The following is a 12,280-nucleotide window of genomic DNA, read 5'->3' on the forward strand; positions in this document are numbered from 1 at the left end:
GATCTCTGTCTGTCAAATAAATAAATAAAATAAACAAAATCTTTTTAAAAAAAAAAAGAAAAGAAAAAAGAAAATTGCTAAATACCAAAGCCCTTCTGGATTTAGCCACTAGATGGCAGCAAGGAATCACCTAAACTTCGGACAACGGTATTTAACCTACAGAAATTAATGACCAAATTGTTCGTTTGTAACCATCCAATGGAAAGCGTGAATAGGCTCTATAACAAAGTTTTGCAATTTAGACAAACTTACTCCCAGGCAACTCCTCAGTCGGGAAATGGGGATAGTCATTTGCCCTATTTACAGCCATGGTTCATTCCAAGCTGCATTGGTTCATTGCTGGTCTCAAACCTATTTTCCCATTGCAGTATTACATGGGTACATTAGGTTTTCAAAACTAATAATAAAAAAAAAAAAGTCTGTAACACACACTCTTGAACAATAGTTCTTATGGTTAACAAGTTGCCATGGAATGGAATGTGACTTAAGGTAGGAATATAAGACGTGGGTTCTAACCCCACTGCTGCCTCTAACTCACAAGATGGGAGCTTGAGAAAGTCATTTTCCTTCTGTGAGCTTTGGCTGGTATTGCACAACTGAAAATTAAATTTGATAAGTACTTCTCGAACTGTAAAGGAGAGGGGTTCCTGGATGTCCACAAGGTCTCCAAGAACTTTTTTACTTTATTTATTTTTAAAGATTTTATTTATTTATTTGGGAGAGACCGAGAACATGGCAGGGAGAGAGAGCAAAAGCAGGAGTGAGGGGTAGAGGGAGAAGCAGGCTCCCCACTGAGTAGGGAGCCCGATGTAGGACATGATCCCAGGACCTGAGCTGGAGGCAGATGCTTAACCCACTGAACCATAGCTCGAGCCCCTCGAAGAACATTTGTTAAAATTTGGGTTCACGTTGATAGTAATTAAAAAAACAATGGACATTAACAATAGTCTGTGCCATTTGGAACCACCACCTTACAATCCATCTTTGCCATTCTTAAGTCAGCTTTGGTATTTACCAGATAGTCAATATACCATAAAAATAATAGTTACTCAATGATGGGCTCATGAAGAATAAGGTCAAATGACTTTGGAGTAGCGTTAACAGAAGAAGAGAAAAAGTTGGCTTGCAGCAACGCACCTGAAGCTTTATTTGCATTGCCCAGTTTCAAACATTCCACCTCATGATGAGTCAGGGCCACCACCTGAAGACACCTGCCCCACCACAGCATATCAAGCAGGGGGCTCCCTTCCATTCTCTCTCCAGCAAGCCCATATTATCATTCATCATGCTCCAGATCCATTTTGTCACAGAAGTAGTCAAAATAAACTTGGAAAACAAACAGGTCTAAGTTTACTTGGCTTTCACTGAAGGGGAGAAGAACCTCCTTGCCTTGAACTCTCAGAGGACTCTCCCTGAAATTCTGGTGGGCTACTCAAGGTTGCTCTATTTCTACCTATGCTTGATTTCCCTAGAAAGAGGGAGAAACTGCTTCTTTGTCAACTTTGGGTAAATGATGGGTCTCTTGTCCATGATGGGTGCTCAATGAAAGTGAGTTTATGGACTGGGCTTTGTTTCATTTGATCCATTTAGAAGATTAGCCATATGTTTGAAGTGTCTAGTTCATAACAGTCTTTGTTCCTTTACTGAATAAATGTCTTTACTCAAAAGATCATCAATCACTAAAATGAATTGCAATACAACTTTGTAATAAAACACTGAATTTTAATGCAATGTATTTAAAAAGATCTACATTTCTGCCAATCAATTATGGATCTAATTAAAATGAAAGCATGGGTCTTTTTTAAAAAAAACACACTGCCCTAAACAGAATTCTGGAATAAAGCTCAAAAACTTTCAAAGCTAATTTTCAGAACTATAATATATTGTAAGTCTTTTACTTAAATTAAGGATGGCTAATTCAAAGACCTACATGGGCAGGCAGAAACCAGAAAGGGCAAGCATATGGTATGAACCTCTGGGAGCTGGAGGTCACAGGTGGGAGTCGGGGCAGATGCTCTGTCCAGCAAGTCCCACCATGATGCGAGACCAATATTGCCAGATCTTCCAATTATTCACAAAAATCTGGAAATCTGGATTTTTAAAAAAAATGAAGTGCTTATTTTTTTCTTCTTCTTCTTTTAAGATTTTATTTATTTATTTGACAGACAGAGATCACAAGCAGGCAGAGAGGCAGGCAGAGAGAGAGGAAGGGAACCAGGCTCCCCGCTGAGCAGAGAGCCCTATGCAGGCTCGATCCCAGAACCCTAGGATCATGACTCGAGCTGAGCCACCCAGGCTCCCCTGGAAATATGGATTTTTATGTAAAATTTTCCCTTTTTAAATGTTGTCAACTAATTTAAAAAAAAACCCTAAGTACTATGCAAACTCCATTTGTGATCTCTAATTTAAAAATTTAAAAATCCTATTTGTTTATTTAAGATTTATTTTATTTATCTTTTAGAGAGAGAGAGAGTGCGAGAGAGAGCGAGAGAGAGGATGTGCACAGGTTGGGGAAGGGGCAGAGGGAGAGGGAAAGAATCCCAAGCTGACTTCCCTCTGAGATCATGACCCAAGCTGAAATCAAGAGTTAGATGCTTAGCTGACTTGAGCCACTCAGGTGCCCTTTAAAACTCCTATTTAAACACAGATAGAGAATAAAGAAGTTATACTTTTGTTGACCTTGATTTACATTACTCAATACAATTTTGAAGCAAAAAAAAAAATCACATAAATTAATGTTATGGGGTTTTTTTGTTTGTTTGTTTTTTAACAACCATCAGTCAACTATTAGAATAAGCAAGTACTGAAGGAAATTTGCCTCACACAAAAAGGGAATAACATTTCAAGGACTATTAGCAATCTGACATTTGACGTGTGTTTTTATGTAGTACAACAAAATCTCTTGAAACTTTTAGCCAAAGACAGGAATTTTAATTTTTATGACATATTAGTTTTACATCTTCTATATTTTATTATGGAGAGACCAATTTTCTCTCATATATACTTAAAAATAAATACATAAAGCTTTTGAAAACCTAAGGATAAACCTTTAAAATTTATAGCAATTTTTCCCTACCAATTTCCACTGACTTAATGAAATTAGCCCATAAAAGCCAAATAAATGCTTTGTCTATAACTGATCTCTTATTTTTTAAAGATAATTTTTTAATCTTAATATTAAATAACTATCCCCCTCTCATTCACATTAAGAAAGTCTCACGATTTTCAGGCATGCTAGCTCAGTTTCTATTCTAGAACCTTGTGGTCTCAAAGCCAGGAATTGACTATCACAATCCTAATACAAAAAATGAATTTTGAAAATAGTCATCTTCCTGACAGAGACTGGGATTCAATTTTCACCATGGCAATTGGCAAAAACTGACTTACTGTACTCAGAAACTTAGAAATACACTGGAAAAATAAAGGTATGGCTGTTTGATCCTGTTTGGTTGTTGTCCATCACTTTTCTGGAATTCTGAAAAACGCGGTGATGACAAAGCACAAAGGAAAGAAAGGAGAGGAAATTTGGCTTTTTCTGGAGTCAGACACATCTGCTGGAACAGTCTACAGCAAGAAGTGGAAATTCAATCTTCTGCTGATGGTCAAACAGACTTACATAAACATATGTCAACGTCTGTGAATTCGAACATTCCATAGCTGCCTTTGGAAAAGCTCAGAAAGGAACATGACCACATAGATTCCATGTATATGAGGGGACCTTTCTCCTTAACACCTATGCCTTTCCTAATCAAAAACAAACAAACATACATTTAATTTGTTTCAAATTAAAAGAAGGATGGATGGAAAATAAGAGTACTCAAGATGAATTTAAAAACCAACTTCCGGATTAATTGTAATGTAGCGTAAAGTCACAAAATGAAATTGAGCCTGGTAAAAGGCAAGTAGACTGCTCTAGGTTTATCAAAGTGTTTTTAAAAAAATTTTATCCAAAGATTTTTCATCAATTGTATCCAGTCTCTGCTGAGGTCAGTTGAAGACCGAAGCTATACCTCTTTTTCTTTCTCTGTCTGCCTTCTAGCTTTGTTGACATTCTTTTGCTTCTTATCCTTTTTAGATTTTTATTTTATTTTAAAGATTTTATTTATTTATTTGACAGACAGATTACAAGTAGGCATAGAGGCAGACAGAGAGAGGGGGGGAAGCATGCTCCTCACTGAGCAGAGAGCCCGATGTGGTGCTCAATCCCAGGACTCTGAGATCATAATCCGAGCCGAAGGCAAAGGCTTAACCCTCTGAGCCACCCAGGCGCCCCTAAATTTTTGTTTTAATTAACATATAATGTATTATTTCCCCAGGGGTACAGGTCTGTGAATCATCAGGCTTACACATTTCAGAGCACTCACTATAGCACATACCCTCCCCAATGGCCATAATTCAGCCACCCTCGTTTTTGCTTTTATGTTTGTTTGTTTATTTGTTTTTAAGAGAGAGAGCAAGAGAGAGCAGGCCCTTGAGTGCGCAGGAGCAGGGGGTATGGACAGGGGGAAGAGAGACAGAATCTTCTGTAGACTTTACACCCAGCACAGAGCCTGACGCAGGGTGCTGCTCGACCTCTTGAGATGATGACCTGAGCCGAAATCAAGAGTCTGATGCTCAGCTGCTTAGCTGACTAAGCCACCCAGGTGTCCCCCTTTCCTCTTATTTTATCTACTATGACTTTGTGGACATACTTTCTTCTCTCTTCTATCTAATCGTCACATAGAAATCTTTGCTTTCCCCAGGACTGTAATCTTTTTGCCTAGTTTTTTTGTTGTTGTTATTTTTTGGGTTTTTTTTTTTTTAAGATTTTTATCTATTTGAGAGAGAGAGAGGGTGAGCATGAGTGAGCTGGGGCAGAGGGAAAGGGCAGACATCCTGCTGAGCTTGCAGCCCAATGCTGGACTCTATCCCAGGACCACTGAGATCATGACCTGAGCCAAAGGTAGATGCTTGACTGACTGACCCACTCTGGTGCCCTTCTTTTTAGCTAGTTTTGATTAGTCTGCCAATTCAATTCATCATGTCGAAAATACTTGCAAACCAAGAGAGGTTTCAAAAGAAAGACATCATAATAGCTATTCCAAATTTACAAATGCAAGCCAAGAAGTTTAAACTTCTAGTGTGAGTTTAAGATAAACTAAACAATGTCAAATACTACTCTTACTTAAAGCTATTTATGATTTATATAGGAATTCAATAGATTATTGTAAAATTTGTTTTAAATTGTCACTTAGCCTCAAATAGGTGACATTGAAATTTGAAGATGTGGTTTTTAAATTAATAAATTTTACTTGAGTGGGGAAACATTTTTTAATATAATTTTAAGATTTTTATATATTTATTTGTTTGACAAACAGAGAGACGGAGAGAAAAAATAAGCACAAGCAGGGGGAGCAGCAGGCAGTGGGAGAGGGAGAAGCAGGCCTCGTGCTGAGCAGGGAGCCTGACGTGGGGCTTGATCCCAGGCCTCTGAGATCAAGACTTGAGCTGAAGGCCAACGCTTAACCAACTGAATCATCCAGGTGGCCTGCCCTGGGGAAACATACCCAAACTGAATGTAGAGAAGGCTATAGAGAATCACAGCCTGTCTTTTTTTAAAGAATTTTCTAAACTGAAATATCCCTGGGAGAAAAAAAAAAAAAAAAAGAACTTATCTAAATTTATTTGATGGATCGGAGTTCTAAAGAATAAAAAAAAGAAAACCCCAGTAGCATTCATTTTACATATAAATGAAAGCCAAGTTTATTTCTGACTTTGTAGCTTTATTGTTCACATATTTTGGTACTTTAAAAACTTTTTTAAAAGGTTCTATTTATTTATTTGAGAGAGAGAGAGAGCATGAGCAGGAGGAGGAGTAAAGGGAGAGGGAGAAGCAGATGCCCCATTAGCAGGGAGCCCTGCACCGAGCCCCACCCAGGCTCAATCACAGGACCCTGAGATGACCTGAGTTAAAGTCAAATGGTTACCCAACTGAGCCACCTGGGCATCCCAGTGGCATTTTAAGCATAATGTGAATAATTCAAACAGTTCAGGGTGAAATATAACACACATGGCACATAGTTAGACAAAATGTAAGTATTTTCAGTTCCAATTTAAAAATAGGAACCCCCCAAAATAGGAACCCAATATACAATATATGCTTGATTTTTTTAAAAAAATGGAAAGTCTATTATTACATATGTAAACATATATTTGGGTAAATATGTAACTACATACAACAAAGAATTTTCCTGAAATTATAGCAAATGTATTTATATCAAGCAAAAACTGCTAACTTACTGAATAAGTAATCACATTAACAAAAAGCCTTAAGGGCAAGTATTTTCCGATGATATTTTGTCGCCTGAGCCTCATCTTTGCTGTCCAGACTGTATCTCTAGAGAGGGAGAGGCATGGCACTCCAAGTCTCTGGATGAATGAAAGATGGAAGTTTTAGGTTTTAAAGAAATGCGCAGACATCTCTGCTGGGTCTGACAGGTCTTTGGACTGCAGCTGACACTTTTCAGGTAAGGGGAGAGGAGGTAACCACTCCCACAGCTGGAGTGGGGTCTGGGCATTCCTGAAAGTCTTTCAAACACAAAGCAGAGAGACAGGGACGTCTGAAATTACCATTGACATGATCTCAAGCTGCTTTTCAGAATTTACTGGGCAGGAACAGACTCAAATTATTCACAAAGAAGCGTTGGAGAGACAGAAGAGAAAAGAGAAAAACCCTCCCTGATGGTCAAACAAGGGTGCATGAAATTAGCAACCCATGCACGTGGGTCCAGTTTGCACCTAGACTGTTAAGTTCTATTATTTAACCATTTCCAGAAGAAGCATGTCTTAGAAAGAAAGAAAGAAAGAAAGAAAGAAAGAAAGAAAGAAAGAAAGATTGTCTTGGAATCGGTGGTAATGCACAGACTTTTGTTTTGGGGGGAGATTTTTTTGGTTGGTTAAGTTTGATTTTTGATGCACTGAATTCAGTAGGTAATCTCTGAGTATGGTAGATAATTCCAAAGAGACAAAATGTCTATCTGCAGTGAGAAGTGATTTCCTTTCTACCCTTCACCATCAACAAATTGCCTTCCCAGAGCCCACCCCTGCTGCCTACTACTTATACTCTAGGCAAATATAACCAAATGTCTGGGTCTCTCTCTTTTTTTGTTTTGGTCCTAGGGGCCATGTTCCATACACAGTCTGCGAGCTGCTTCTCTCAATTCATCTATTCTGGGGACTGTTTCATATCAGCAGGTCTGGAGTGCTTCCCATCCCTTCCAATAGGTATAGCACATTCCGATGAATGATCACCCCACAGCATACATCCTACCAGGGCCCTGCTAATGACCACACTTACAGAACTTTTCTTCTTGGATTTCCAGCTAAAACTTTAGCTGGTAGGCCAGCTGAAATTGTTCTGCTTAATTTTGTTAAATTTCTGTTTAGTTCTGAATTCTGCTTAAATTCCCTTATATCAGTTATTTAGCAAAACCTGAAAAATCCTACAGCTATGGAGCAAAAGCAGTGCTTGGAGAAAACAGCGATGAGGAAGCGGACTTCTGGTCCTCCTGTGTCTGCGTCTCCTTGGAACCTAGCATTATTCACATCGTGGGCACTTTTATTGCTGTCGCTAAATGTCAGGACATTCATGGGCTGAATGAATGAGAAGATGTGGAAGCACATCTCCTGTGACCAAATATCACAACCAGAGGGCCAGTAACGTGAAACTCACTCAGCCGAGGATCCTGATTTGCACTTGGTGAAATGTTACTGTCTTTTTCCTTTCTTTTTCTCTCCTTTCCTTTCTTTCTTTTTTTTTTTTTAATTTATTTATTTGTCTCAGATTGAGAGAGTGAGGTGGAGGGGGAGAGGGAGAGAGGGTCCTAAGCAGGCACTGTCCTGAGTGTGGAGCCTGACGCAGGGCTCAATCTCACCGCCGACCCTGAGATCATGACACGAGCAGGACAAGGGGAGATGGAGAGGAGAAGGGAGTTGGGGGAAATTGGAAGGTGAAGTGAACCATGAGAGACTATGGACTCTGAAAAACAATCTGAGGGTTTTGAAGGGGCGGGGGATGGGAGGTCGGGGGAGCCGGGTGGTGGGTATTAGAGAGGGCACGGATTGCATGGAGCACTGGGTGTGGTGCATAAACAATGAATACTGTTACACCAAAAAGAAAATTTTTTAAAAAGTTGTATGTTATATTGTAATAAATAGTAAAATTTAAAAAAAAGAAAAGAAAAGAAAGAAACCTAGAGTCGGACACTTAACCGACTGTGCCACACGGGCGCCCCCAGAAGGCTGGTGTCTTAAAAGCAGTGTACTTCTGATCTGTCGGCCAATTGGAAAACTTGTGGCCGCAGAAGGACCTGCAGAAGAAACATTCTAAATCATGAAGCGTGTTCTATGCTTCGGGAGAGGGCAGCAGCTTAACTGCAAATTCAAGAAAACTGGGTTTTATTATTAGAAAGTTAATTCTATTCTGCAACATTCACACATTCCCCAGTTCGGGGACTGTACCTGTCCTTCAAGATCCCTTTGAATGTGCAAACCAACTAGGAAATGCTCTGCCTTCTGCAGGCCGCCCGTCTCCCAACAGCTATTTCAGGCAGGAGCTGCTGCTCTGGGAGGGAAATACTTCTTGCAGGCCAAGATTCATCAGCTTGTTTTCGGGAGGAAAAAATACCAAAGGGTTGGCTTAGCATGTAAATGAAGGCAGCTTGATTGTAACACTAACTCGGGTTATGGTGACACTGTTTCGAACCATCCTGCACACGCATTTTTGTTCTCTTCCGTTGTATGGGTGTGTTGTTGTTGTCCTTATTGTTTTGCTTTAAACTCGTGGGCTTACCAGTTGAGACATGGGATATTCCTCACCCACCCAAAACATAAATCTGCTGTCCTCCGAGATGCTACTTGCCTTATGAATATACAAATCACCAGGAGGGAGACTGTAAAGTATTTTCTCAGGAAGGTCCCGTTTTTCTTCTGCCGCTGATGCATTTCTCCACCACACTTGTTACAGCAACGGCACAGACCAAAGCAAAACCCCACCAGAGGCATCAGAAAGACAAAGAGCAGTCCCAGGACAGCACAAATAATAATCCCGATTTCATAGTAGATAATCTGCAGACCAAACAAAAGAAACAGCATATACCATGACACAAAATAACACGTAGAACATTCCATAGTGTGCAGGCTATATTTGTTTAACCTATTTGATAGGTTGAATCTTCAAGTGTGCATGTGCGTATGTCCATCTTGATCCTCCTTTCTTTCTTTTTCTTTTTTTAAGAGGGACGGGCATGGGGAGAGGGAGAGAATCTAAAGCAGGCTCCATACGCTAGGCATGGAGCCTGATGCAGGGCTCGATCTCACAACCCTGAGATCATGACCTGAGCTGAAATCAAGAGTTGGAGGCTTAACTGACTGAGCCACTCTATAGTCCCTTGATGCCCTCTCTTAAAACAGAGGAAGACAGATTTATCAGAATATGGAATCAAGTAGTTACTATGTTCTTCCAACTCACAGTAAAATGTCCAAATGCAGGGTCAAATTGCAAACGGCTGAATTTAAACCCCAAAGGTTATTGGGTACATTATAGATAACATATGATCAGTGACAATGGGCGAAGTGAAGAATAGGGCCTTCGTAAAGTGGTACCTCTCCTGCCATGCAGGTACAGCTGGCCTCAGTAACCCGTGTCTCAGATAGTCTTATATTCCTAGGAACTAGAGCAACTTTGAGATAGAATAATGTGACCTAAATGTATTTTCATAGTCACTGCTGGGGCTGTATTCTGGGATGAAAAAAAAAAAATTAATGCAATCGGATGACACAAAACTTGAGTTTATTCCAATGCCTGTATATAGTTACTCAAATTTCCACAAAACAAGACATTTTTAACGAATGACAATTACAGATTGGCTGTTGGTGACTAACGGACCAGCTAGCTAGCAACGGATTCTGAAGCCACGCTGAACAAAGTAAACAAAACACAGTATTGCTCCTAGAAGCGAACATGAGGTCTTAGCACTGAACTGGGAGTCAGAAGACCTGCTTTAAATTCCAGCAGGGCGCTTCTAGTTCCCTAGTCCAGAATTAGCATTAACATCATGAACAGAATTGTGAGGGTCAGATAATTAAACGATTCAAAGTGAAAACAATAGCCAAGTGATGGCACACAGTGAATAGTCAATCAATATTAGTTAAATCTGTGGGCAAATGCCTCAGAGTACTGAGGTACATGTGGCTCTTGAATATTAATTGAATATCCCTTTATATTAAGGATATAATACTTTAAAAAAAGGTGGTTGAATTTTGCTGCATTCATTCTGCTTAAACTAAGCCGCACTCCACAGCCACAGAGAGTTGTATAATGGCCCTTGGGAATGCACATCATTGGCCAATTGAGAACCTAGCCTCAGACACCCCAAACTCTTCTCAATTTTCCTATCATTTCCCAGCAAATGTTCCAAATCATTTACTATTTTTCAAAGAGATTTAAAATCCTTTATAAATCCCAGGAGACACTGAACCCAAATCCAGGAGAGAAGGTGTTTTGAAATGTTCTAAATGCACTATGTTTAGCTCCAAGTACAAATTTCACACTTTATATACTACCTTTGCAATGCTACTGGCTCAATATTATGTCCAAAAGTATCAGGAACAAGATATGTCATTTCCAGAGTTCCCTTCTGGACTGAAATCTGGCTAAGGTCTGACAAGGACCTAAGTGACTTCCTGATACACAACGATCTCCAGAACGCTCTGTAGATTGTGTGGAGTAGTAGCTCAAGGTTGAAATGTGCCGAGATGGGTCGCCATTCTTTGGTGAAGTACTCAAACTGAAAGATTAGGTTAACAATGACTGCATTAGCAAAAACACAAACAAGCCACTTTAAAAACCATCACAGTGGAGAGACAGTGAAGAACAGAGAGTTCTGGAGGAAACAAACATCTCATTACCGGCTGGCTTTAAACAGAGCAACGAGAAACAGCAAACAAGAACTTTACCTTCAGAGTCAAGACTACATTTTCTGGCTGTGGAAGTCAAAGCAGTTGAGGAGTTGAGGAGAGTAAGGCAGAGGCAGCATGCGTCAAGAAAACAGAAAAAGTTACATGAGTGATTAACCACAACAGGGAACGTCAATACTCCATACAGAGAAAATCAAGTGAGAGGAGGATCCCCAAAAGACAGGAACATACAACTTGAGTGTTTATTAGAGAAACAGCCTTGAGGTTGACTTAGGTCTGGAATTTACATCTGAAATTTATATTTGGATTTCTTGAAAGGTTCTTAACAATATGCTAATCAGCTGTGGACAGTGGAGGTGGAGAATTGGAGGGAAAGCTACACATGCTTAACACACTAACTGCCTGGTCTTTGCACAATAGGGGATCAGCAGCTGTTTAGAACCCCAGCTAAAGCAACGGCTTCCAAAGTGTCCTTTCTGAACTGAAAATCTGATGGTGTCATCCTCTTGCTCAACAGCATTCCAAGGATTCCTACCATGTTTCATTCAAATCTTAATGTGATCCTATAACTTAACCCCGACTTCATGTCCTGTTCTTTGTAACCATTCTGTTCCTAGGCAGAAGCCTCACGCTCCCCCCTCTTCTCTCCAGCTCCCCAGTGCTGCCTCCTCACCCAGAATGTTATTCCCTTCACCTCTCTGCTCAGGAAACTCAAGTCTGCCTGGATGTGGTGTCCTCCTGGAAATTTGTCTTGAGAACCAAGTCTGGGTTTGCTTTCTTCCCTGCTTCCTGCTGCCTTGGAGCCCACACTTGCCCTTTGCTAGCAGGTGCCCCACGTGGAAGGACTCTCCCACGGAAGCCTAAGTTATACTGTTCACCCGGAGAGAACAGGATCCATGATATCACTCTCACCATTGTCTCTCAAGTGCCCACCCAGGGACTTGGCATGCAAACGGTGCCCCACTGGAATCAGGTAACCTGATGAACGGAGCGAGGGTGTTCTCTAAATGGTGGTCCAGAGATAGGGCTGGACGACCCCACAGTGAAATACGACAATGAAGATATAGTGAGTTTCCCATGAAATGGGATTTGCTCAGTGGATTTTTTGGTGGGAAGAGGGAGGTGATAGCATATGAAAGGGGACGAAGTTAACATCGTTGCTAGCATTTAAATATCCCTGTGTGGCAAAATAAAATTGGGTGGCTCTATGTCACTTTTTTGGAAACTGTGTGCTCTGGGAAATCTAGAGGTTTAGGAACTATAGCTTTGGATGGCACATTTTCACAGATGTGAAGGAACGAGGACTATGATATTAGTAACTTTT

At 40.3% G+C, this 12,280-nt stretch overlaps 1 protein-coding gene across 18 annotated transcripts in view; it reads right to left on the reverse strand.

Moving 5' to 3' along the window:
• PROM1 (prominin 1) overlaps nt 1-12,280 on the reverse strand; it is a 134,675-nt gene that overhangs the window by 46,742 nt on the left and 75,653 nt on the right. For 15 of the 18 annotated variants that reach the window (XM_045075853.1, XM_045075820.1, XM_045075819.1 and 12 more), the window contains 2 exons: nt 10,996-11,022; nt 8,900-9,105 (listed from right to left, as the gene is read on the reverse strand). The exons of 1 other annotated variant lie outside the window; for it this stretch is intronic. In XM_045075853.1, the coding sequence (XP_044931788.1) occupies nt 8,900-9,105; nt 10,996-11,022 (233 nt within the window). The remainder of the gene's footprint in view (nt 1-8,899; nt 9,106-10,995; nt 11,023-12,280) is intronic. 2 more of the 18 variants (XM_045075855.1, XM_045075863.1) reach the window with 1 other exon arrangement.

Source organism: Mustela putorius, unplaced genomic scaffold (genome assembly GCF_011764305.1).
Source record: "Mustela putorius furo isolate JIRA1106 unplaced genomic scaffold, ASM1176430v1.1 tig00000083_pilon_pilon_pilon, whole genome shotgun sequence".
Lineage (NCBI taxonomy): Eukaryota > Metazoa > Chordata > Mammalia > Carnivora > Mustelidae > Mustela > Mustela putorius.